Source organism: Polyergus mexicanus, unplaced genomic scaffold (assembly GCF_030449975.1).
Source record: "Polyergus mexicanus isolate NDT 795.1 unplaced genomic scaffold, iyPolMexi1.0 SCAF_22, whole genome shotgun sequence".
Classification (NCBI taxonomy): domain Eukaryota; kingdom Metazoa; phylum Arthropoda; class Insecta; order Hymenoptera; family Formicidae; genus Polyergus; species Polyergus mexicanus.
Window position 1 is genome coordinate 347462 of NW_027223342.1, and position 26720 is coordinate 374181.

The window sequence follows — 26720 nt, forward strand, 5'->3', positions numbered from 1 at the left end:
AACGGAAAGTTCGTTCCGTTTTTTGCTAACAAATGAAGATCGAAAAACAGTACGAACTTTCCGTTCAACACAGTATTATATTTAATATTTAATAAAATATACAATAATATTATATAAATATTGCATAAGTCCAAACTGTAATTATAATTAAATTGTAATTTAACATTTTGATATTTTATAACAAATATGAATACTAAATTAAAATTCTGCATTTAAAATTGATTATTGCTCATAAATCTTTCCTTTAGAAATTTTTGAATATTTATTTCAGCAGTAATTATTATAATAGCGCATTAAAAATGATGTCCATTTTAAGTTCTTCTTTTTGGATATTCTATGGACGTCCGAAGTTGTGAATAACCGATATTCAATAGATGTCTATCAGACTTCATTCAGATGTCTTATGGACATTCCAATGTTTGAACTCGAACGTCCAATGGACATCTATAGGAATTTTGTGTGCTATCTGGATAGGAGGATAACCTCATTAGAAAATATACTAGAGCTCCGTACAGTCTACTCTTGAAAAGTTTCAGTGTGTTTCACTTTCTAAATTCCAAATTACAAAGACACTGTAGTGTATTTAGCGGGATGTACAATACATGGATGATACAGTGATCATTCCTTAAAGCAGATCTCGAAGAACTATTTACGAGGATTAATAGTATTGGAGAGGAGTTTGAATTGAATATTATTATACATTAAACAAAGTTTATGATATTTAGCTACGATGAACATAGAGGAGTAAGCACTAAATAACGAAGATACACAACAAGCAAACAAAATCATTTGTCTAGAAAGTTGCATAATTTGAGTTATTTTAAGTTGAAGAATTTAACCTGAATATTGAAATGAGAAGTAGAATTGAAATAGCAAGAGCAACATTCAATAGACCTAGGTCCGTTCTATGCAATAACAAGAATCTTAAAATATAGCAACGAATGCTTAAGTGTTATGTATGATCAATTCTTCTATCAGAACTTGTAACCAGGAAGAATTTGAAATGTGGGTTCATAGAAGGATGTTTAAAATATCATGGATTGACCATATAGCAAATTTACAGATATTACGAAGAGCAATTTGTGATCGCGAACTACCAAAAACATTAAAATTAAGAAGATTGCTTATGTGGGATATTAAAAGAAGTAAATATTTCTTGCTACACTGGATAATGAAAGGAAAGATAGAGTCATTGCGTGAGATAGGATGGAGAAAAATACTGTGGCTTCGTAATATCAAAAAATAGACGGAAATAAGTAGTTTTGCAGAATTGTTTAGGCTTGCAGATAACCGACAAATATTCTGTTAGATGATCGGGGGAATCTAACGAAGGAAACTCGCACGAAATAGGATTGACACGTTTATTACTTCTTAAATTTTATCTGACTCCTGACTCCTGCTCCTGACTGTCGCATAAAGATAATCTGTCAAGCGAATATATGCAGCGCTAAATCAATATTTATTTCTGCCTAGAGCTATAATCGTGTTTTATTTGATTATTTTTTCCGTCTGTGATGCCTTCCTTTAGAAGGAATCTCCTTTTTGTTTAGATTTTTTACGTCCGGTAAGTAACCGATAGACTTTGGTGAGCATCTACATATAATTTTAAAATTATAATTTTAAAATTATAATCTTAAAATTAAGTTTTCGGGTTTTATGAGATACGTGACTACAATACGTAATTTTATCACTTTATTTTTACAGTGTGCAGGAAATTCGGTACTTAAAAAGCTGCTATTCTTGTAACTTAGTCTTTGATTACTTGTTAATTGAACATAAGATGGAGTTTAAACCGATTGCAACTTGTTTGTCAGAGAGATTTCACCTTTTTGGTTTAATTCTTAAATTATACGATAGTATAATTACGTAGACAAAAAGAATTGTGAAGTACACAGGACGTAACAATATAATTATAATTGTAAGATAATAGATTCCACATCATCCGTGAAGTACTATCCTTGATGCGTTATTTTTAAAGTGGTTTCCCCAGTAGGAAATCAGTAGTGCTTTATCGATTAATGGTTTCCCAGATGAAAATATTTTTATTTTAGAATTCTCGCGATGTTATTAAAAAAGTATTGGCTTATTACACTTGCGTCTTATTACATGCGAATACTTTCGAGACTGCTGCGCTCCTTAATTACGCATGTCCGGCGACTCATTGTTAACGCGCGAGCAGTCGGGAGGGGGGAAGAGGTCACGAAATCTGGCCTAAATGTGCAAGTAAATCCCAGCACTGATGTAGATAACTTACGTTTATTATTTATTAATGCCATTATCTTACTGCAACAAACAATATTTACTGAAAATCTAATAATAGACAATTGTTGGAGATTTTTCTTACTCTTGCAAAATGCTGTCACAAAAAATCAATTGAGAAATGTTATTAATGATAGTTAAATAATATTTGCGCAATATGTATCATTTCTAATGATTTTATTCTGTCTGATAGAAATATATTAGTGATAAATCAATCTCTAGCGTGTCGATAATAAATCCGAATTATGTTTTAGGTACTGATATTGCGAGTGAGACGAGTGGCATATATACGTTGAGAAGCAATGAAATACAGGACGAAAGAATCGGCGATGATTTCTATTCATCTACTAGTGAGATCAACGAGTCTTCGGCAGCGAGCGATGTTTGTGTTCTTAGCTGCGTTCAATCCGCTACCGACGAGGAGTCTGTTACATCTGGCTTTTATACTATCCACAGCGGGTTGCAGTCAGAGAGTAGCGATGTATATACTGAGAACGTCGGCACGGAAAATCAGGAACCGATATACAGCATATGTAAAGGTGATGACGAAGTCTTACTAAATCAACAACTCGAGAACTCGCGTTCACGTAGCAATAGTATACTCAGCGCAGGCAGCTTTCGAGGCGACGGAAGTGATCCGTCCAGCGTAAGACCACTTCTATCAGCCGATGAATTATCAGATCTGATAGTAGGTCGGTACCCTCCACGTAAGACTATCAGCAATTCTATGGATTCAGATTGCGATTATGTGACTATGCCACCGCCTCCCTCACCACCTCCACAGCCACAACCACTTAGGCCAGACAACGATCGACAACTGCCACTGCCGCCACCGTATCCAATAGAAAATATTGATTACGCGACGATTAATGTTCAGAAAAAATCGAGCAAACCGGAAATAAATCGAGAACGGGAACCACCACCACCGCCACCACCATATAACACGATTCGAGATGACTTTGTTCCATTGCCGCCCAGACGGACTAATCCGCCACCACTTCCGTATACCTCACAACGAGAAAAAATTCAGATACCGCCGCCCACACCGCCGCGAAACGACGCGGTAACACCACGAGAACCGCCACCGCCTCCACCGCCTTATCTCGATATGTCAACGGTGTCCAGTCTCGTTCCGAAGATTACGAGGACCACCAACGACAGTACAGTAAACCTCGCACCGAAACCACCTCTTAGGATACAACCTCCTACTTATCCAGGTGATAAAATGAAACCTACTCCGGTACACGCTCCGGTTGCCGCTCTCGTGGTAGGCCCAAACAATTATTTGGATTTGCATGCCTCTCGAAACGGTCCGGTGCTTTTACCATATTTAACAGCAATTCCACCACCGCCGATGGTACATCCGCGACAACCACCGCCACCACCATCGCCGCCACCGCTGTCGCCACAACCGCCGCCACCGCTGCCGCCACAACCGCCATCCAGTCTGTCGACTGTTTATACGAATCAGATCACTCGATCGCAAATAGAACAATACAAACAACAGCTCTATTCTGATGTTGACTATGTTATGTTTCCGCTCAAAGATCCAGCAGTGTCGAAGCAGGAATACATCGACGCCAAGCAAGGTTCTATTCTTGCAGCTATGGCCGCCTATCCGCCACCGCCGTATCCATCTTTTAGCAAATCCTCAGTGATGTATCGTAGTACGCCCTATCTTCCCGGTTCTTCCTTTTCCTCGCAGTTTAAATATGCGTCTAATCAAAATTTGAGTACTAGTGACATCAACAATTTTGGCGGTAACTATCTATTACATAATAATCTAAACAGTCATTATGCTGCTAGCACGAGCTCACTGTACAGTGGCCCGAGCTGTTCGTCCAGTCACAGTCTCAGAAAAGAACCTTCTGTACCAGTTGATCCTCATACGTTGCACATATTGTCGCGGACCAGGAGTGACGAAAACATTCTTAAATGTTTGGATACTTTGGTCACGGGTAAAATGCAATCTTTACCACAATCCAAACATCGTAGGTTACCGCCGCCTCCGCCACCACCTCCTTATGAAATACAGGTACAAAAATATCAAACATATAAAAAATGATTAACTCATATTTACTATATCGCAATTTGATAATAATAATATTGTGTAAGAATTAGAGAAATTAACTTTTTTGTTATTGAATAATGTTACAAAAATCAATTTATAAACACAGACAAATTTTATTTTATGGTATCATATTATTTATTCCATTCTCACTAAAATAATATATAAGGACTGATAATTAAATTCGTAAAAAATATTTATTACAATTACAGAACACACTTATTCATTATTTAATACACGGTCCCCTTTAAAATAATCCCTTCCTAAAGCACTTGGTTCAATGTTTTTTCTATGCAGGAAACAATCTTCAAAATCATTCTCTGTGAGGCTGTTTAGAACACGCGTCAACTATTCCATCTCTGCTCGTGACCCCCAATGACGGTCCTTCATGTCTTTTTTGATCTTGGGGAATAGAAAAAAATCGGAGAAGGTCAGATCAGGCTCTCCTGACTTTTTCCTATTCCTCAAAATCAAGAAAGACATGAAGAATCCTCGGGGGTTACGAGCGGAGGTGGAATGGATGACGCGTGCTCTAAACAACCTCACGGAGAATGATTTTGAAGATTGCTTCCTGCAATAAAAAAAACATTAGATCAAATGCATTGCTTTAGGAAGGGACTATTTTAAACGGGACCGTGTATTAAATAATAAATAAGTGTGTTCTGTAATTGTAATAAATATTTTCTACGAACTTAATTGTCAATCCTTGTGAACTAAAAATATACGTTTATATAATTTTGATCTTTAACAGATATTTTTTAATATAATTTTTTTTAAAAACTTTGCTATTAACAGTAAAATATAGAAAATAGAAATTTACATATATAAAGTATTATGATTTTAAAACAATTCTCTTTCTTATATATATTTCAATATAAGTAAATATTTTGAAATAAAATTAGTATGTAGAGACTCTTTATGATATCAAAAATCTAACAAATGTTTAATGTTAATTGGAAAATAATTATCTTTTTTTTTTAATTTATTCTAAATTTCGATAATTTGGAGTTACAATAAATTTTTTTTCATAATGCTATATACAGATTATCCATAATGCGATATAAAAATATAAGATCATTCACATATTTAAAATTTATAGATATTTATAATATATATTATCTCTTCTAGAATCTTGACAAAAATCAGCCATTACCATCAGCTTCTTCGGCAACAACTCCTTCGTTGATTGCCATGAAAATGTATAAACCTAGCAAATCTAGCAATGGCATGGATGATAGTGATGAGAACGACGATATGCTAGATATTCGAACGCTTCGCGAAAAAAGTCGCAATTTAGACTTACCATTAATCTCCGCACTATGCAACGATCAATACTTGCTGAAGCAGACGAAAGCCTTTGTCTTGCCAAAGCATCCTAGCGAAACTACTTCCATCGCAACATCGATGAAAAATAGCATACGGAGCAGTAATGGAGCGACTTCCAGCAAAAACAGGTATCCGGTGAGTGGATTGTCAACGACACAAATTCAGAAACCACCTAAGAAGTCCTCAACAAGCACTCATAAGCATCCTTCTGGAGCACAGAAAAATTCTTGTAAGATCAACATTTCCACTACAGGAATTTCAACGAATAAGGAAGACTTTACATCTCACTCTTAACACTCATTCTTGATGTCTCTTTTCTTATTTAAAGAATTTTTTATAATTTAGAATAAAAATGTTTTTTTCATAATCTCGATATCAGTTTATGTTTCGTCAACGTAACTAGTACAACATACAGAAAATGTACAACAAATTAAATATCGTCTCGACAAACCGTGCTCCTTCGATTCAAAGTGCCATTTTATCTGTTCGCCGTAATTTTTTTTCATTCACAAAATTTTTAAGGTTGAAGCGATAGAAAATTCAAATTGTGTAAATTGCTCATCACTGATGAACGTAAAATTTTTCAACCATCTACACTTTTTATTTTCATAGAGCTTATTGTTAAAAATTACATCTTTGCGCGAGAAAAACGCTCTTTTATATAAAATATTTTAAATAATTAAACTGTGGCATTAAGGACTTAGGTAAAACTATATAAAAGGTAACATATCTCCGATTTAATCGCTACTTAATATATTGTAGGGGAGGTTTTTCTGAGTAATTCCCCGCAAGAAATAAATGGGGGACGGCATTGGTTTAAGAGATATAATAAATTGAAGTTTCACAGTTTTAATTGTTTTTCTCAGATATTATAAAATAATATTAGGAAAAGTGAAATTTGTGTACGTTGCATTTGTTGTAGAGCAGACGAAAAAGTGTTTGTTTACATTTACGAAATAGGTACACGGTCATGGATATTTTGTCAATAATGTGTTTCACCTATTTCTCGCAATTTTTTAACAACCTTCAACATGCGACTACATGAATTTCTGACTCATGTCTTCAAAAATATTATTTATTGAATGCGTGGGCGGGGGAGGAGCGGAGTGTTTCTCCCTGCATCCTCACCCGAAAAAATTCTTTTTTCCCAACTCAACATTACTTTTAAAACTAAAAATAAGTTTGGGTTAGATTACATCTTCCGGAAGTGGAGCCCCCCCCGTACAGGGTGAGGGCGCAACCCACTATGTCCACGCATATACTTTACAACGCGAAACGTCCATTCCATAATTGTTGTTTGAATGGGAAAGTATATGCGTGGACGCAGTGGTTTTCGCTCTCCCCTACGAGGGGGCTTCACTTCCCATACAGAAATTAATGTATATTAGATATCTACTAGATGTTCTCAATGTGCATTAGGGATATCCATGAACATGTAGGAAACAGCTATTAAACATGCTTTAAATATCCAAATGTCCGCAATATGAGATCTTATAACTATCTTTAGGATATGTAAGCTAATATCCACTGAGCACTTTACATCAGTATTCAGTGGACCCAGCAAGCAAAATGATGCAAACTCTGCACAAAGTTTGCAGCAAACCCGAGCATGTCTTTACAGCAAAATTGTAACAAGGTGTGTCCGGATAAGCTTAGCTTTTGCTGGCAAGGCTTGTCGCAATAGTGTGATGCACATTTTACGCAAATAATAGAGCAAACCTTGCCGTGCACGGCATGACAGCAAATTTGTGGCAAGAACAGGACAAACCTTGCTGTGCACGGGATGATAGCAAATTTGTGGCAAGAATAGAGCAAACCTTGCCGTGCACGGCATGACAGCAAATTTGTGGCAAGAACAGGACAAACCTTGCTGTGCACGGGATGATAGCAAATTTGTGGCAAGAATAGAGCAAACCTTGCCGTGCACGGGATGACAGCAAATTTGTGACAAGAATAGGGCAAACCTTGCCGTGTACGGCATAATAGCAAATTTGTGATAATTCTCTGTATAGGATGATTCAGAAACTCTGCGACAAACTCTGAGGAACGATAAATCTCGCAGAGAGGAATATTTTTTGTGAAGCAATCCATCATGTTTTCTGACGCATCGTTTAAGAATATGCGACCGAGCAGACAAGAGTCTTAGGTGGCATTTATTATAATTATGAGATAATGATAATATATAAATAATTGAAAATGAATTCATAATATAATGAATATATGAATTTTATATATATATATATATATATATATATATATATATATATATATATATATATATATATTACATTTTAAGTAAACAATAAACGGATGATTTAAACTTTTTTAGACATTTATCTGTCCGATCTAAGAGAGACAATCAGTCCAGTATCTTAATTCCCTATGTTTTGGATTGTATCAGTAATTGAACTGATAGAAATAATTATATTTTTAATCTTCTGTCAGTTGCTTTTTGCAAGCTTTATATACTTCTCATGACTAAAAATCAAATACAAGATGGATGCATATAGCGCGTCGCATAACGATGAACAAACGAACTATCGGCTGAATACTATATTTTTGTAAAGTTTGTAACAAAGTAAAGTTGTAAATTTGCTGTCATGCCATGCATGGCAAGGCTTGCTCTGTTATTTGCGTGAATTTTGCATCTCGTTGTGCCAGAGTATACTTTGTTCTGTTCTTTTCGTAAATATGTTATCATATTGTGTATAATAAGGTTTGCTCTGTTCTTGTCGTAAATTTGCTATTATAGCGTGTATAATAAAATTTGCTACTAATTGATGTAAAGTTTGTGTTACACCGTGAATAGTATCATACATGTTCTTCTTTGCGTAAAATTTAGGAGCAAACCTTTTTCTATTATTTACAGCATCGTGAGACAAAAAATGTTGCCGTCAATTTGCTTAAAACTTTTTGACAAACCAAAACAAGACAAACGTTTGCTAGACAATTGTTGTCAAAGTTAAAATAAACCTTGTCGCAAATCTTTGGCAAAACGTGATTTTAACATTCTTGGCAATCTGGGGATATTTATGTAGGTATCCATTGTATGTTAGTTAAATTTTGGTCAAAAAATTATTAATTAATTGTTCTAAGTTAGATCTCATGAGACCCGAATATGACGTCAATAGATCCCATTTACAGTATGTCATTTTTTGACATTTGTTTGATAGCAAAACTAAGACCAATTATAGTAATAATATATAATAATACATATTAATGTAATATATATTATAGATAAATTTAAATAATTTAATTTATAAAATTAAAGATTTTATTTGTATGGAAGTTAGTTTCTACTTTATATTTCTCAGTAGATAATAACAAACGATTTTCACTTATTCGGACAGGTAAATGTCCGATTTTCTAAAATTCAGTTCAATATCTCAATTTCCCGGTACGAGAATCGTATCAGAAATTGAACAGATAGAAATAATTACAATATTATTAGCCGCATTGTGCAGAGTTTATATACGTTCATAATAAGAACTTGAATACGGGTATAGAAAGTGAATAATGCGCCGCATAGCGGTAAGTAAATGAACACATAAATCTCTAATAAATATCTTTGGTAGCTTCTTGGTGGACATGGATATGTGGATAACATGTAAATATCTAATGAATATGTTCGATAGCTACTTGATGAACATATAGATATATATGGATAACACGTATATATCTAGTAGATATCTTTGGCTACTTGATATCTTAGCTACTTGATAGACATAGATATATGGATAAACGTGTATATCTAATGGATATCGTTAGTAGCTTTTTGGTAGCATGCATATATGGATAATATGTACACTTATCCATTAGATATCCTCGCTAGTTATTTGAGAGATATAAACATTCATCTATTAGATATCTACTAGTTATCTATAGTAGACATGGACATAAAATAGATATGTCCCAGACAGCACAAAACATCCTCAGGATCATCCTGAATATGTCCAGGACGGTTCAGGACATTTGTAGGATGTTTTAAGATATTATTATAAATATATTTATAAAAATTTAATATGCATACATAATTATTTTTAGTTGTGTCGGCTATTTAATATAATTTAGAAATCTTAAGTATTATAATAAGTATTAATGTCCTATAAATGTCCACTGGATAACCCCTGGATGTCTGTAGGATATATCTGCCCTGTCTATTATATTGGATGTCTTTTGGATTTCTAGAGGACATATACATGTGCAATTGTTAACATTAATTTCGTTTAATATTAATAATTGAATTTGATGCGCACATTTTCATATATCCAAAATTATTATTTATTTAATATTTCATGAGAAATGTTACTGTTCGCAACTTTCCAAAAACTTTACAAACAATAGTATTCAACCGCTAGTTCGTTTGTTTACCGCTATGCGACACGCGAACTCGTATTTGAAATTTGGTCATGAGAATTATATAAAGCTTGCAAAGAGCAATTGACAGGAAATTACAAATGTAATTATTTTCTATCAGTTCAATTTCTGATGCAATCCCAACATAGGGAATTCAGATATTGGATTGTTTAGAAAATATTACACAACTCAAACCCGGGAGCCAAACCTAAAATATTCATGTACAGCACGAAAGCCTCAAATATTAAAGAACGGTGAACTATTTTTAATATTAGATTTTTAATATTGGCATTAAATAACAAAACATAATTTTAATTCATATTTAAATTTTAAAATTTGCTCCTTGAAACATACGAAAAATATCCCTAACATATCCTATAAAAATCCTCAGGATGTTCCGCAGGATCTCCCTGGATTCTCCAGGGGTTAATATACGGCTATCATTTACTCTTTCTCAGGATATCCAAAGGAGATCTGAGGATTACAATGGGATATCCTGAGGATATCCTACATGTATGTCCTGGATGCCCTTTGGACGTCTTAAGGACATCCTTGTGCTGTCTGGGGTAGATATTCACTAGATATCTATTCGATATTTTGTTCTGTGTGGGTTCCGGAAAATATAACCTAACCCATCGCGTGTGTATATCATGTATGCGTGTGTTACGTTACATATGCGTGTGTATACGTTACGTATGCGTGTGTGTATGTCATGTATGTAGGTATATTTTTTCTTACATATACATATATTAAATTTATAATAATACTAAATTTGTAATTATTAATAAATTAATTTAATTTTATATATAAAATTAGAGAAATAATTAGATGGCATCTATAAAAATTGAAAATATTTGTTGAGACGTAGAGAAGCGTGGCGTTTTTTAGGTTTCTCTCCGTTGAGAATAAGCAAACTGATTCAAGTTTCTTACATAGGGTCTTTAGTTTTCATAAGTTGGTAGCCTGTACGAATGTCAGCACGCAGACAACGAGATCTCGGTATCGGGTGTCGGTGTCGCTTAAAGAGTTGCGTCAAATTTTATAGGCGAATGATTGAGGTACGGAACGGATAAAAGAAATCGGAGGAAAAAAAGTGGAAAAATACGCAGTGTATACATACGTTTGTTCGTCGTGTAGACCCGCAAGAGACGACGACAACGACGAGAATGAGCGAACTCGTCTGGGGAATAAAGAACGGCGATCTCGAGCAAGTGCGAGATATCGTCGAAAACAAGGCAAATATGACATCGTATATAAAATTAAATTCCGAAAAATTTCGCGCATCCTGTAGATACATTTTGGTAGATCATTAACTGTACGCAAAAGAGGCCGTCGAACAATTGAAGAATAATTGCATATCTTGATCCAGCAAGTATATACGAGCAGACGTTAGCAATTATAACACATTGGCACATCCCCTCAGTTATCTACCACCAACAAATCTTCATCTTTCTTCTCTTTTGCATATCTTAAACGTCCACATATCACTTCCCAGAAACTTAATCCTAAATGAGACAGCAATCTAAAAATTGTAATAAATGTTACTACAGCAGCACATTTTAGAATTGTTATATATATCATATTTAGAAGGAAGTTACAAGGTGAATTAACAATTTATCTTATAGCAGACCTCAAAATATCATCTGAATAAAATATTTTTTATTAAAGCATCTAACTGTATATATTAATTTAGATCTAATTAAAAAGAAATGCTTTGTCACTTGTTATTATTATTGTTCTTAGAATATTGATGTAAATCAAATGATTGATGGAAGAACGCCATTACATTATGCAGCAGATTATGGTCAAAGTGAAGTCGTCAGATATTTGTTGGAGAAGGGAGCAAATGCCAATGTAAGTTATATTCAATAAATTGACACTTAAAAATAAAAAAAAAACGATTAAAACCACTGAATCATCAACAAATAATATTATAATTAAATAATTGTATATCATGATGTAATTGTTTTACATTTTGTGTCCACAATTGTTTTATCTTATAAATAATTATTTTCATGATATAATTGTGATTCTTTTTTTATTTATTATCTGTAAAAATTAAAAATGTATACTGCCAAATACAGCAAAATTATATCATAATCCCATCTATTATAGGCTACAGATAAGCATGGAATCACAACATTATTGGCAGCAATTTGGGAGGGACATACAAACTGTGTAAAATTATTGTTGGAGAAAGGCGCTAAACCGGACGGGTTAACGCCGGACGGCACAAGTTATCTGGATGCGGCCGAGAAAGACGAGATTAAACAGCTTTTGAAACTTCACTAGCATAAAGCTAAACAAAACGCGGAATAATTTTGTTATTTTAATATGTTAATGTTCCTCCTTATAGAGAGAGAGACTATTCCACCGCAGCTTTGTTTTGATTTTTCGCCTATGATGACTAGGATATCGTATTTAAGCACTCTAAATTAAATGAACATAGGTACGTGGATACTGTTTTATAATAATAATAATAATAATATAATATACTGCATGTCGACACAGTATACAATGAAGAAATTATATTCTTTTCGTGATAATTAATTCTTCATGGTTCTAAATACATTTATATAAGTTACAGGTTTAGAATAATAAGATATTATTTCGCGCATGTAATTGCAATCAGTTAAGAAAATTAGTTTAAATCTTCAGAATCACACACACTCACATACACACACACGTGCATATATACAATACATACCAATATAAAATATAATGTATTTTGATATATTCTATAAGATGGTACATATTGTTTGTTATTAATTTATAGAAAATTTTCCTGAAAATCTTTTTATACATTTTTGTCACAATTGTTTATAATATTTTATTCTCTATTTTAAGCCTAATATTTTCGTAATTAGGTCAGTGGAATTCTTTATACTCTGAAACAAAGTGCTAAACTGTCCTTTGAGATACTTGTGCGTTGAGTTGACTTGAGTTTTGAGCAAGATATGTATAAATTGCGATAAAAAAAGAAATAATACATTTGCAATGCTAACAAGTGTGTAACGTATCTAATGGATGCTAAGGATGTACAATAATCAAAAATAATAAGCAAATACATCATTGTTATATGAACACGTTGATCTCGTTTCTCATATCTAATTACATAAATCACTCTAAACTTCATATTCCAAATAAAAAGATAGCAAGAATATACTTTTTTTGTATTATTAAATCATATTTAATTATTTGATCAATGAAATATTGATTAATATAATAATTCATAGAAAATCAAATTTCGGGATGCGAAGTGGATATAGAGGTAAATATGGACGTAGATTGGTCGTGAATGTAAATATAAATGTGAATGTAATGTGGAAAATCAAGCAGATATATATTACAGATTTTTATACAAATGGAATAAAGGGTTTCTTTTTTATAGCCTAGCTGAACTCTGCATTAGTTCAGAATTTATCTTTTTCCTTTCAACAGAGAGAAAAAAAGATAAACTCTGAACTAGAGCAGTTCAGTTCAGTTCAGTTCAACTATAAAGAACAGACCCAAAATTTTTTAAACGATGTATCTTATTACTTATTATACATTTTTACATTGTAAATTTTTCTTAGTAAAGATAAATAATGGCAGTATAATATGATATTCGTATTATATTATATAAAATCAATTGAAGATTTTGTTAAAAGAGACAAATCGTATTTCTACAAAGAACCACAATACAAAGTTTATAGAAGACGTCCTCGACAATTTGCTGCACCACATTTACAAATGATTACTTTATCCGGTATACTTCCTACATCGTAACTGTAATTCCATGTTAATTCTTGTCCAGCTTTTATATATTGTAAAGCGAAAAATGCCACCCACGGGAAACGCACATCGTGCGTATCGACAAAAACGTTTTGTACAAACACGTTTGGATCGCAGGAGTGCTGAAGAAATGTTTAGATATAAAAATAACTTACATTTTTTATTAAAAATTTAATTTAAATAAGTAAAATTTAAATTTATCAAAAATTCATATAGCATAAATATTAAATCGTGGTTAAATACTAAGATAGATTGATAGATATTGAAATATTTCTTCAAAGTTTTGAAAAATTAAAGTTAAAGTTTTTTGTTTTAAATATTATACGATAGAAAATTTTTTTTACTCACATTCAAATAACGACCGATATTTCCAGTCATTTTAGCATCCATGATATAAACGGCTTCATCTTCGCCGAAATAATCTCTTACAGATTTGAATGCTGATTTCTCTATTTGTTTTGGCTCCATACTCGGTTCGAATCTACTTGGTTCCCTTCTTACATCGTTTCTGCTCTCATCATCATCACTTATGTTGATTATTTCCTGAATTTCATTGGTAGATGATTTTGCCATACTTTCCGAACCTTTCGTAATGCTTCCATCCTCACTATTCTCTTCGGACACATCTGGTTGATTGTCTGTTTCTTCTCTTTTCCTTTTTCTTAGGCGTTTCCTGGCGTAACAAACCTTTTGCAATTTTTTCCATTTCCAGCAATTTACACAGAATAGAAAAATATAATATAATCGTCAAAAATTAAGATTGTTATTTTACATAAGCAATATATAAGGAAATGCAGAAATATATCAATTATAAGCTCATAGAATTAGACATGTAATAAACACCTGATAGAGGAAGATTCCGCAGTTGTTTCCAATAAATCTTTATTGTCAGCCACATAATTATCGATATTGAAATCTTCATCCGAGTCATTTGTATTTCCCTTCGTATTATCTTCCTCATCGCTCACATCGATAGCTTTTTTCTTATCATCCTCTTCTGCTGCTGATAGTGGCATTTCTGGTTCGAGAACATCACTCTCGTAACCGTCCTTGAAACCTTCTACTACTTCTACATAATCTAACTCTGCGAGATACTCATCGCCACAATTCTTGCCTCCCTCGTTTGCGCCCTATAAATTAATATGTATAAGGAAATAAATTGATAAGCAAATCTCGATTAATTCTAATTATTCATACCTGTTCAGTGAGTAGCCTCCCTGCATATATGCAGATAAAAGCGCCATGAGGGATGTCATTGAGGCATCTTATGCCCCAACCACGTGGTCCCGTTTTGAACACTTGTAGCCTTAAGCCTAGAGGATGCTGTACTATCCTGTTGAGACACGTTTTCACCGAACACTTGCATCTCGAATTACATTCGTAAATTCCCGTGGTTACTGGTTCGGGCAAACGTTTATAAATGTAACCAACGTCAGTATTTGGCATTTTTCCTCCCAGAGTTGCTCCTTGTATGGTTAATTGCCAGCATTGACATTTTGTTTTATCCTATCGTTACGAATTATAAATAGAATAAAGTAACATAAATTTACATTATATCCAAGTAATTTATAGTTTCATACTTGACAATCGTCCTCGCAATCGCAGCTGCATAAAAATGAAGGATCCAAATTTAAATTAACGCCTTCCGTTGGCTCTCGATCTGTGGTGTATCTTATAGTATCCGGTTGAGTGTGATCCAACTCGTTCACGCATGGTATCGGTACATTTTCCACGCCATAACTCAGATCCTTTTAAATATAAAATTACAATGTTATTCATATTTTAATATTATTTTAATATAATTTCATCAAATTGATATAATTTTAATAAATTATATATATAATATACTAGTATATTCTAATATACATTTCTGAAATATTCATAGTTTTTCATATCTCTATGAATATTTTAAATAAATTTTTACATTTTAATGCAAGAGACTTACTTTGATGTTGATGAAGCACTTCTCCACGACAAAATCCGCGAAGGCGCGCACCCAGTAATCAAAATCGAACAGATCAACCGATAATGTACTCTCAGTAATGCGAAGATAACAATGCAGTTCCTCCATATTTCGCAACCTGATACCGCATGGCGATTGATATATTATAACTTTTTTGCCCTTAGAATATTTACAAAGCTGACGATGCCAGCCACATAACAGAGGAACAGAGAGCGGAGAAAGTCCTTTGAGATCGTCATGTGAAACTTTGATATTTTTGATACATTTTGATCCACATTTGTGAGAAACATATTTCTTTGGTTCATATTTCCTTTGCATATGGTAAAACTAGACAAAACATAGCACATTAATATACATAGCACATGTCCCACAAACGAAAGAAATTAGATTATATTAATTATTATTTACTTACAACAATACTATGCGATGGTTTAGTTTCTATCATAGAATTATATGTTGTACTATCTAGATTATTTTGCCTTTTAGCAGTACTTTTTTTAGCTACAGCACGCGATTGTTGTGGTACAGTGGACGATGTACTGGATGCTATACTTGTAGCAATTGTTGCTTTTTCTGCTTGTGCATTTTGTGACACATCTTCTTCCACGTTAGATGTGTATTCAACATAAGGCAAATTACTTTTCTGCAAAAATTATATAATTTGTAAATAGATGATATCTATGAGCTTTTTAATTTAATATTTTGAATATCGCGCGTTGATGCTTATCGTATATTTTAACAGTGAGGACAATTTTACTCATTTACATTAGAAACGGCGGGAATACGATGTCGAGCGTGCGCGTTGCCAGATTGTTGAAGTTGTTGCCTGGCATTGGCTTTCAGAATCTCGAGATATAAAGGGTATAATCTAGTTGATCCACGGTAAATCCATTCGGTTCTCTTATCAGCATCAAAATGCATTTGCACTAAACTCGCGTCGACCTGTACGACTCTTGCGAGCCACCACTTGCCTTTCCACTCAGTTTTGACCATCTGACCTGTTTGCAGTTTCACCATTGGCCTTTCGGGATATGATTCCAGGTACTTTTTCACAAAATCTCGCGATTCATTGGGAACATCTTCCCAAATTCGCAATGAGATCTCCCAAACCAGGAAAATATCTTTATGGGTAACATATTGAGCATAACCGTCGTCGAAAAACACTAAATATCTACAATAATAAAAAATTAATGTAATATCTTATATAATTTAATATTACAATTTATGGCAAAACTTGCAAAATTCATAGAACTATCCTCATTTATTCTTTGTAGATAAATTTGTTAAAGAAACCTTTGAACAATATTCACCTATATTTATTTGTAGATTTTGGTGGTTCGGCAATTATTCCACTATAATAATTACTAGAAGTAATATCATGAAATAAAGCCACAACTCGCGTTCCAACCGGGATCATAACTTGACACAGTTCGGCTACTGCTACTTGCTTACCGAAAATGGTCTTGACTGCTGCATTGTACTTCTTCTGTAATAGTTTTACACGATAAGTCCATGGATTTGACGAAATTATAAGTTGAATCTGTAAAAATATTCCTGTATTATAATCTTCTTTAATTTCTTGTTTATCTAGTAGAGATGTGGAGATGAAAGAAAAAAATATATTTTTTATAAAATGGAAATTGTACAAACCTTTGCTTTAATCCATGGCGTAACTGGATTTTTCATAATATAAACTATGCTGTCTATTTTTGGAGGTGATTTGATAAGTAGACCAGTTGGTGGTAATTTAGGAATTACTGTTCTTTTGATGTTTGATGACTCAATTGCTAAAACTTCCAGCTGATTATCTTGTGGTAATGTGGTAGGTGGAATGCGTACTTGCGTCACTTTTTTCGTTGCCACAAGAGGATGGACATTTTCCGTAACTCCGTCGTTTATTTGAAGTTCTTCAAGCATCTTAATTTGTGGCCTAAAATCCTCATATAACTCATTACGCAATTTATCCATAGTACGCATTACTTCTCGTATTTCAGTATGAAGAGATTCATTTGTTGCTGTTAATGCATAATATGTTATAAAATAAATCGTATCTAAATAATTTCTTGTTCAGATAAAAGAAGAGATATATAAAAGTTTACATTTTTCGCAATATCTTACCACGTATATCTTGCCATTTCTTTTGCATATAGTTATACATAGTTTTAGTCTGCTGCTCTATATTATACTTCTTGAAAATATGTAATAATGTATCGTCTAATCTATCTTTAATATCTAAAAGTACATCTTCTGGTATGTATTCTTCAAAAAGAGAAAAACAGAAAAGTTATAATTTCCATTTTGTTAGTTTGGTTAATTGTGAAGTTAGATTCTATTTGATTCTTTTGATTTTAAGATGAAATATTAAAAATTTAATATACCATCATCATCCAATTCCTTTTTCTTGCCATCATCAGAATCATCGCTATCAGAAATTTCTACTTCCATTGTATGATCCGGAAAGTGACAATCTAATAGTGATTTATTCTCTATAAGAGCTTTTACCAGTTGCTATAAATGTAATTATAATAAAAATAATAATATATTAACATCTCTCTTTTTCTAACATATTTTTTAATATATTATATTATTTAATTTCTTTCAAAAAATAATATTTTTATAAAATTACCCTCTGATGTTGCATTGCGGCATCAAAACATTCTTTACAAATTACACGTTTTTTCTTTTTTTCAATCGAGACTCCATAAAAATCACAGGCAAAAGAAGGTGCTATTATCATATTTAATCCAGAACGACATTTAAAATTGATGCAATTACTATTGCAAACTTTAGATTTTTCTGTATTCTCATCTTCATCTGACATCAATTCAATGATTTCCATGTCCTGTGTCATTTCTCTGATAATTGTTTTCCAATTAATATAATTCCTGAAAACAAAGTATTATTCAGCTTATCAATTCCGAAAAAAAAAAAAAAAAAAAAAAATTTCTAGATATAAAGTATATTTTTTTTACATGTCTTATTTACAAAATATATTTATGTAAATGGCAAAAAAATACTTGTGTAAACAGGTATAATTCTCTCTTACCTATAATTTAAAGAACTTTATCTTCTTTATAAATTATTTATGTAAAGATTAGTTGCATATTTGAGATCTACAAATAAAAAAAGAATAATAAAGGAAAGTGTAAATTTTTTGGGTAAACACGTGAAAAACAAATTACTGTAATAACCTCTAAAATGTGTCGCAAATTTCGCAACTGACAGCAATAGACGCGTAATCTCAAGTTAGAGTAGTTTAACTTAGGGCGGTATTTCATTTGTCGTATGTATATAATAAAGATGAAACGACGGTTAAAATTAGCAGAGTTTCAATTGAAATGATATGAATGCTTAGTTTTTCTTCACCTCTATTTTCTGTTGGCCACCCTGCTAATTTTAACCGTCGGTTCATCTAATTGGATTTGATGAAATTGGGACTATATTTGATATCCAATAGAAGAGTGCATTTTCTAGGAACAAAAATAATTAGAATCTACATTTTTTATTGGATATCAAAGTGTCGTGCGTTGAGCATTGGCAGTTTGAATCTGCGTGAATTCTCTGTGAATCTTTTCAAGAACAAGGTTTGAACCACGTTGTTCATAAAATGACGAAGATATTGAAGAGAAAGCAACAAGAAGAAGTGGAAAAAGAAAATGAACCGAAAAAGATAATGTCAGATGAACCTGCTGCTAAAAAGGTAAAGGAATAACAGATTTATATTGTTACTTTTTTAACCTAACCTTTTAATTATATTATAAAGTACATTCTAAATAAAAATGTTATATTTTAGAAAATGTATCAAGCTTTTTTTAAGAAACATTCAACAAAAATCCACTGATTTAATAATTAGGAAAATTGATTAATTTTTACAATTAACACTTTATTTTCTATATCAAAATTTAAAAAAATTTAATTTTTCTTATAGATAAAATGGGTCAACAGACAGCGAGTATTGGTCTTTGCTACTCGAGGTATCAATCATAGGCATCGACATCTTATGGAAGATTTGAAAAAGCTAATGCCACATCATCGTCCAGAATGCAAAATGGAACGCACTAAAAACTTACAAGTAGTGAACGAAATGTGCGAGATGAAGAATTGTAATAAGGCTATTTTGTTTGAAGGACGAAGAAAGCGTGATCTTTATGTATGGTTTGCTAATGTGCCCACTGGTCCAAGTGCAAAGTTTCTCATAGAAAACAGTATGTATTACTCCTATAATCAGACTGAGAAATTATGTATAAGAAATTAACTGTACACATCTGATTCATTTTATCTGCAGTTTACACAATGGGAGAACTGAAAATGACAGGAAACTGTTTAAAGGGATCACGGCCATTATTATCCTTTGATGAAAAATTCACCACACATGCACATTATAGTCTTTTGAAAGAGCTATTAACGCAGATTTTTGGTGTACCAAATCATCATCCTAAAAGTCAGCCATTCTTTGATCATGTGTACACGTTCAGTATTCTGGACAATAAGATATGGTTCAGAAATTTTCAAATTTTGACTGAAGATGGTGGATTAGCTGAAATTGGACCGAGGTTTGTCCTGAACCCAGTCAAGATATTTGCTGGAAGTTTTGGTAATGATACTTTATGGGATAATCCACATTATATTTCTCCTGCTAAGGTAATAAAATATTCTTGTATTTGATAAACGTAAAGTTGCATAATTTATTTTATTACATATGCAAAAAAGTTATGCCTTTTATCTGTTTAACAATTTTAGTATCAGCAATTATTGACGAAGAAAGTTGCTAATAAATACTTAAACAGAGTGGAACAGAAAATGGCACAAAAGGCAAACAAGCCTAATGAATCTTATGCACTTAATCCCACAGATGAGATATTTAAGGGTGATGTATTGGAGAAAGCAAAGGAAATAGAAGAAAAACTTGAGATATTTGATAAAAGTGAAAATATGGAAAAGATTATAAAAAAAGATAAAGGTAAGGTAAAAAAGATAAAAAAGAAATCTGTAGTAACTAAAAACATTAAAAAAGCAAAATCTGCAAAATCAGTAAAATCTAAAACTTTGAAAAAAAAGAAAGTAAAATAAATGTTATTCTATATATATTATAATATTATTAATAAAATATTAATAAATAATTATATATATATTATTAATTTTACTTTATGGAATTATTTAACACCTACAATTAAACACTTTTTCAACAAATTGTTTTAAGATTACAGATAGACACAAAAACATTTTCAATTAATCTTACATAAAATTTATTAAATATTTTTTATATCTAATTATCAAAATGTAATATCAAAAATTACAAAAAGGATAATGTTCTATAAAATTTTTATTATAAGAAAAAATTTTAAATTTTGTAAAATTTGTGGGCATTTTTGTCAGAACTCGATATAGCAAACTGATAAACAGATTTTTCCATTTTATTATTTTATTCATATAATATATAATTTTATAAAGAACAATTAAAAACACTCTTATAGTGTATCATCCGCATATAATGTCATTAAGTAAGTATAACAAAATCATTGATTGTGTTGTATATATTTGTTGTGCTCTTAAAAAATTCTAAAAATTAAACATATAATTAAGTAATACAATATATGTATATATATATATATATATATATATATATATATAATTTTTCAATAATTTTTTCTTAATCATGAATATACATTTTGTATTCAATAAAATTAAACTTTTTCAATATTAATATAGTTGCTTAATATAGCCGTCGTCGGCGATATATAACATATTAATATAATAATACTCATTGATTATTTAAAGCATGTTAAATTAAACTGCTTGATAATACTTTGTACTAATTAGCAAACTTATCGATACAAATTCTTAAATTCTCTAATGATGTAGAATACTTTAAATGTATAGAGAGAGACCTATATATTCTTATTATCTAACATAAGTATAAACTGAAGTTGTTGTTGTTGTTGTTTTTTTTTCTTTCTTTCTTTCTTTCTTTTTAAGGAATAAGAGAGAAATATGTAAAGTTTAGAAAATAGATTTTCCATTTGTAATAAGCAGAGCAATTTTTCATCATTATGATAAATACTCTACATATATCTATATAAGAAATATATTCCATAAGACATTTTTTGAATTACAAATAATTGCACTTTGTTGTATTATAATGCATATTTTTTATAAACAGTAATCACATACTTGCTTTATAACAATGATTCTTGCATTTGCTTTTGATATATATTTAAGATCAATATAAATATCATCTTATTACAAATGTCCTTACAAGACGCAGTTTAATTTTCAGCTTGTGCAACAGTACTTTGATAACATAGTGTTACATGTTTAAAAAAGATATAAATTGGATTTATATTCTTTGTGTTTGTTATTTACATATTTAGCATTGAATAAAATATGCTTATAGAAGGCTATGGAAAGTTTCTTATAAAACAAGATATTCTAATCTTTCTCTCAATGATTTTGATAAAAATTATCGAATATATTTTAAAATCTGGCAGTTAAACAAAGAGCTGGTGTTAAGTACAAGTAGATTATATGTTTGGATAATTAATTGTCCGTATTGTTCCCTGTTTTATAATTATAATCATTTGCATTATCAAACTGCGAGTTCGAGATTCTTGCGTCAATAAAAAAAAAATCTGAATATCTTTTTTGTGATAACAAAGAGTCAAACAATAATTCAGTCTGAATATAAAATGACATGCCACACAAGAAGACCTGTGGTTCTAAGAGATGAACGTTAATACCATATAAAATTATATGATTAGATAAACTATATATATATCGTTATATATATCATTATTATAGAATTCATTTATGTTTTCATGTATATTAAAAATATGTTATGATTGATTATATTTTCGCATGATAAACATCTTTAAACATGTTATAAAAGTAATTCCCCTGATAAATTTTTGTAAAATTATTTGTATAACGATGCGGATATTATGAAAATCGAAAAGAATGTACTCTTATTAGTCTTATGCAAAGTGATAAAATGCACAAAAATAAGTATTCTAATAATACAAAAAAGATATGTGCATATGAAAAGATGTGTATAAAAAATATGCATACAAATCATCAAATACTTATTCATTTATCGGTGTCATTTCTTGGGACTGTTGGCAATTCGCGTTACTATTAGAGGCTCCGATTTGTGCTAATGCGGATTGACGCCATTTTCCATTCTCACCATTTAAGTTTTTATCCTCGCATACACATAAAAATAGCGTGTCAATGACAGTCTAAAATTATTTTATTATTAAAGGATTTGTTTCAATCAATTGCGTGCTTGCAAAACGTTGACAAAATGTTACAAGTATGGATAATGAAATATATATGACTCACCTCATAAAGAGAAATTATACAATGAGCGATGAAGAATGAAAAAACGCAAACAATAAGGATTGGAATAGCGTAAAAATGTAGCTTGGGATCTTGTCTCATTAAGAGTAATGCGATGCTCCCGGTTGTGGCCGTAACGAAACACTTTCCCAAGAACAATATAAAATCGCCAAATCCATTGATCACTGCTATTTGCAGAGCATTACTGACAAGTGTTGTGAAGGCCTTAAAATAGATAAAATTTACAAATCTCTTATTACATAGTTGACAATAATATACATGTACATATTTCTTTTCTTTTTTTTCCCCTCTCTCTCCCCCTTAAGATCCCATTATCACATATCTATAATCTTTCTCTAAATGGAGTCTCCCTAATTTTGTTTATATTATAAATTCTTTGATACACTGTAAAACATACTGTTTTGGCTGCATCACAAAAATGAGTACCCTCTATAGCAACAACAGTGTACGCATTATTATTCATATATCGAATAAATTTTTCTAAACAATAGAAACAGCAAATGCAACACTTCAAACCACATTGCGAGCATGGAGATGTTTCCTTAGTCTTTTCAAATCTATGGAATAGTATAAAAAGATATCATACAACTATATATTCAACATACGAATCAAATGATATTTGAAGGAAATTAAAAATATATATAATCAATTTTTTTTTATCAAGAAACTTACTTGGTATGTAAATATGTTAAAATTAGTCTGGGCAATTTAAAAATGGTTATGAAAAATGACCCACATGCTACAGAGCCTAAATGATAGCAGGCCAAATGTCCTATGGATGAACACACTGGAGATTTACTGGCATTTTTACCTCTAACAAAAAGAATTAGTTATTATTATAAATAATATCTACTATAAAATATTCTAAATCTATAATATAATAAAATATTACCTAAAGTACCAGTGGGCAACAGAACCAGATATTACCATGGCTTGACATGCAACAATAAATTCCGACGTCCATATCAACCCAATAAGATACACCCACCACATATATTTTACCCAAGTCGCATCAACATATTCCACGAGAGTAAATGCTACAATGTTTAATAACTCATTATTTGATGTTCTTCACTGATTAAGACAATCAATTATACAAGTGGAACGATATATATTACTTTTGAAACTCTCCAGAGAAAAATCTATCTTTTTCTCCTCAATTAGTGAAGTATTTTCACTAACTGAACTTAAATTCATAAGATCAAATATATTGTTTTCGTACATTTGTACTGGTTTAGTCTTGGGATAATCTATAATAAAGTATAAAAAATACATTTTTCTGATCATGAAATATCTCTCTCTCTCTCTTTTTCTTTTTTTTTGTGTTTTTTGATTAAATATTGTAAAATACTTACTGGCCGTGGCGAGACAAAGAATTATAAATACCCAAAAGGCGAAAAACATGATTAAAGTTACAAATGTTAAGAATGGTACGAAAAATAAGCCAGGTAATTCTTTCAAGCATTTTGCGCTCTCTTTGAATAATGCCGCCATAAAACTGATGCGTTTGCGTAGTATAAATGAAAGAAATAGTAAAATAATCTGTATAAAAAAAAGAAAAGATTTTATTATAAATAATTTTTCTATAATTTATATGAACATGTTAATTAATATCTTATTTATAAACTTTATTGTAAAGTCGTACTTACAGTGATAATAGTAGCGATAATGGAAAATGCGAGAAACGCCCTTTCATTTTGGATAGATTCTTCAAGAAGTTCATTTGGGTCAGTTTTGTCCAAAGTTTTCTTTATATCAGCATATGTCATCCATAAAAGAATTGTGCCACCTGTAATATAATGTTAGAAATGTGTCCCCGTTATGGGATGTGTCTATTACCAATCTTAAATCTTAATGGAATACTAATTTATATTCGTTTTTATTTGTCATATATGATAATTTCTATAAAAATGTTAAAATTTGCATTTGTGTATTACTATATACAATATAAATACAAATGATAATTTGTATAAAAAGCATATATATCATCTATTGATGTGTTCCTTAAAAATATATTTATTATTGCTATAAATAATGTTCACTAAAATATATAATCAGTTTGATATGATATATTCATTAAGAAAATTTTTATCTGACATTAATATTTTATCAGAATATATAATTTACCTGTGCAAGCGATGGTTACGAGCACAATTATAATCCATGTCACAATACTTGCCAATAAATGAAAGATGGATATTGTAAGAAGCGATAAAACTAAAAGAAGAGAATTAAATTAATATCTAGTACATAACTTGCATGCATTGTAATATAGCAATGCGCGCTAACTCTCTTACCACAAGCGAGAAAAGATAATGCTAAAATTTGCCTCCAAGTTTTGTACAGGTCTCCCAAAACTTGTTTGATAACATCCCACGAATTGATTAAGCCATATAAATTCGAGATTATCGTTTCGCTCATATCCTGGACCGCCTTAGGAATACAGCGATTTAAAACAGGTATACTGGGATAAATTGGCGGCTTCGGACAAGATCCATTCTTGAATTTGCTACTCTCGCTGTTACATACACTGAAATCATCGCCCGGTCTGTCGTGACATAATTGTGAGCCCGTTTCTTTGTAAAATGTACAAATATCATTCATGTCCCACAAGATTCTGTCGGGACATTGTTTCACACAAATTTTTAACGATTGTGTAACATTTCTTATATCCAGGAAGAATAAGAATCTGGAATATAATATATCTATTTTTAGATTATATAGACATAGATACTTTGAATCTGAGAGATAAAAAGTATAAGATACTGACGGTTTGTCACTGGTATCCTGCCCAGAAAGCTCCATGCTACCAAACTTTGGATTATTCTTCATGCCACATGTATTTCCAAAACTGTCGTATCCGTTTATAAGCTGCACAGGATTGCCATATACTATCGCAAAAGCAGCAATCAAGATCTGCAAACAGAAAAGTTGTCTCGTTAGATCCTAGAACTATTCGTTCATAAAAAAGTTTATCTGATAAAATTATAAATTATAAATTTTACATAAGTAAATTTAGTAAATAATAAATTATACATAAGTAACTTTTTTTTATGATAAATAATTTAATTTTAATAATTTAATTTAATTAGATAATTAACATAATTTTACATAAAATAAAATATTTAAGTGTATACAAGTAGGCATTAATTGTGTACCATGAGAAACCAGAATGCTATATAGAGGCAGAGCCAGAAAACATCCGTGCATCCTCGAACTCGCATCGGCTCGGCGCGTTCCTCATTCTTGCCACTGGTGCAGCAAGACATTATTTTTTCCGTCGTCTCGCAGATCGCTATTACACCGCTATACAAAGACACTTATTGAGCAGAGTCGTTATTGTTGTATCGCCGCGCGTCCCTTTTGACTCGGAGTAATCCACGCCCAGTGCCGTAACGATAGACGGAGGGGAAATAACAGTAAAAGAAACCCAAACCGAGATGTTTATCAATCACGATTAATGCTGTAATAATTAATAAATGCTCCAGGTGTCTTACCGATAATCGCCAGTCTACGCTTTTAATTGACTTAAATTACGCTCCGAGCGAGTTTAATCGCGTTTTCATCGTCGTGAATAAGCGTATGGATCATTCTCGCGTATCGATGTTTCGAAAATTT

At 31.6% G+C, this 26720-nt stretch overlaps 5 protein-coding genes across 12 annotated transcripts in view; 3 read left to right on the forward strand and 2 right to left on the reverse strand.

Moving 5' to 3' along the window:
- The window catches only part of LOC138942271 (protein expanded), a 59923-nt gene extending 53389 nt beyond the window's left edge, over positions 1-6534 (forward strand). For 4 of the 5 annotated variants that reach the window (XM_070312388.1, XM_070312387.1, XM_070312389.1 and 1 more), the window contains 2 exons: positions 2514-4294; positions 5456-6534. In XM_070312388.1, coding sequence (XP_070168489.1) covers positions 2514-4294; positions 5456-5947 — 2273 coding nt within the window. In that variant the 3' untranslated portion in view covers positions 5948-6534. The remainder of the gene's footprint in view (positions 1-2513; positions 4295-5455) is intronic. The other variant, XM_070312390.1, reaches the window with a different exon arrangement.
- Positions 6535-10975: 4441 nt separating this feature from the next.
- On the forward strand, positions 10976-13104 carry LOC138942317 (myotrophin). Of its 2 annotated transcripts, XR_011448288.1 has the most exons (4): positions 10976-11244; positions 11753-11863; positions 12125-12458; positions 12877-13093. XR_011448288.1 is itself a non-coding variant. In XM_070312455.1 (3 exons), exons 1-3 carry the CDS (start codon positions 11176-11178, stop codon positions 12299-12301), a joined length of 357 nt encoding a protein of 118 aa, XP_070168556.1. In that variant the 5' UTR covers positions 10976-11175; the 3' UTR covers positions 12302-13104. The 2 variants fall into 2 exon arrangements, 1 of the variants encoding a protein (XP_070168556.1); XM_070312455.1 differs by having other exon boundaries at positions 12125-13104.
- A 236-nt stretch (positions 13105-13340) lies between these two features.
- On the reverse strand, positions 13341-18861 carry Egg (SET domain bifurcated histone lysine methyltransferase eggless). Of its 2 annotated transcripts, XM_070312452.1 has the most exons (14): positions 18793-18861; positions 18373-18631; positions 18125-18254; positions 17865-18005; positions 17397-17761; positions 17057-17286; positions 16512-16917; positions 16159-16389; positions 15729-16073; positions 15364-15531; positions 14981-15289; positions 14627-14913; positions 14132-14456; positions 13341-13905 (listed from the first exon to the last, which is right to left on the reverse strand). In XM_070312452.1, the coding sequence occupies exons 2-14, from the start codon at positions 18595-18597 to the stop codon at positions 13699-13701; spliced, it is 3369 nt and encodes a 1122-aa protein (XP_070168553.1). In that variant the 5' UTR covers positions 18598-18631; positions 18793-18861; the 3' UTR covers positions 13341-13698. The 2 variants fall into 2 exon arrangements, with proteins under 2 accessions (XP_070168553.1, XP_070168555.1); XM_070312454.1 differs by lacking the exon at positions 13341-13905 and having other exon boundaries at positions 14364-14470.
- A 427-nt stretch (positions 18862-19288) lies between these two features.
- On the forward strand, positions 19289-23394 carry LOC138942452 (ribosome biogenesis protein BRX1 homolog). 2 transcript variants are annotated; one of them, XM_070312691.1, is made up of 5 exons: positions 19289-19446; positions 19675-19951; positions 20032-20387; positions 20487-20706; positions 23005-23394. In XM_070312691.1, exons 1-5 carry the CDS (start codon positions 19354-19356, stop codon positions 23040-23042), a joined length of 984 nt encoding a protein of 327 aa, XP_070168792.1. In that variant the 5' UTR covers positions 19289-19353; the 3' UTR covers positions 23043-23394. The 2 variants fall into 2 exon arrangements, with proteins under 2 accessions (XP_070168792.1, XP_070168791.1); XM_070312690.1 differs by lacking the exon at positions 23005-23394 and having other exon boundaries at positions 20487-20823.
- On the reverse strand, positions 21657-26490 carry Ctl1 (choline transporter-like protein 1). The gene is made up of 12 exons (XM_070312687.1): positions 26261-26490; positions 25873-26018; positions 25400-25791; positions 25230-25319; positions 24752-24891; positions 24458-24644; positions 24221-24352; positions 23995-24139; positions 23775-23915; positions 23500-23659; positions 23085-23306; positions 21657-22981 (listed from the first exon to the last, which is right to left on the reverse strand). Exons 1-12 carry the CDS (start codon positions 26369-26371, stop codon positions 22826-22828), a joined length of 2022 nt encoding a protein of 673 aa, XP_070168788.1. The 5' UTR covers positions 26372-26490; the 3' UTR covers positions 21657-22825.
- Positions 26491-26720: the final 230 nt, after the last annotated feature.

Bases quoted from the DNA above. Each gene is read 5' to 3' on its own strand.
- LOC138942317 (XM_070312455.1), top strand. From the start codon at position 11,176: ATGAGCGAACTCGTCTGGGGAATAAAGAACGGCGATCTCGAGCAAGTG. The intron at 11,245-11,752 runs GCAAATATGACA...TATTGTTCTTAG, and splicing joins GAGATATCGTCGAAAACAAG to AATATTGATGTAAATCAAAT. The intron at 11,864-12,124 runs GTAAGTTATATT...CATCTATTATAG, and splicing joins AGAAGGGAGCAAATGCCAAT to GCTACAGATAAGCATGGAAT.
- Egg (XM_070312452.1), bottom strand. From the start codon at position 18,597: ATGACACAGGACATGGAAATCATTGAATTGATGTCAGATGAAGATGAG. The intron at 18,006-18,124 runs GTATATTAAATT...CTCTTTTTGAAG, and splicing joins AAAGGAATTGGATGATGATG to AATACATACCAGAAGATGTA. The intron at 13,906-14,131 runs GTGAGTAAAAAA...ACATTTCTTCAG, and splicing joins ATATCGGTCGTTATTTGAAT to CACTCCTGCGATCCAAACGT.
- LOC138942452 (XM_070312690.1), top strand. From the start codon at position 19,354: ATGACGAAGATATTGAAGAGAAAGCAACAAGAAGAAGTGGAAAAAGAA. The intron at 19,447-19,674 runs GTAAAGGAATAA...TTTTTCTTATAG, and splicing joins ATGAACCTGCTGCTAAAAAG to ATAAAATGGGTCAACAGACA. The intron at 19,952-20,031 runs GTATGTATTACT...TTTTATCTGCAG, and splicing joins AAAGTTTCTCATAGAAAACA to TTTACACAATGGGAGAACTG.
- Ctl1 (XM_070312687.1), bottom strand. From the start codon at position 26,371: ATGTCTTGCTGCACCAGTGGCAAGAATGAGGAACGCGCCGAGCCGATG. The intron at 25,320-25,399 runs GTAAGAGAGTTA...CTCTTCTTTTAG, and splicing joins ATTATCTTTTCTCGCTTGTG to TTTTATCGCTTCTTACAATA. The intron at 23,916-23,994 runs GTAATATTTTAT...TCTTTTTGTTAG, and splicing joins GTTGCCCACTGGTACTTTAG to AGGTAAAAATGCCAGTAAAT.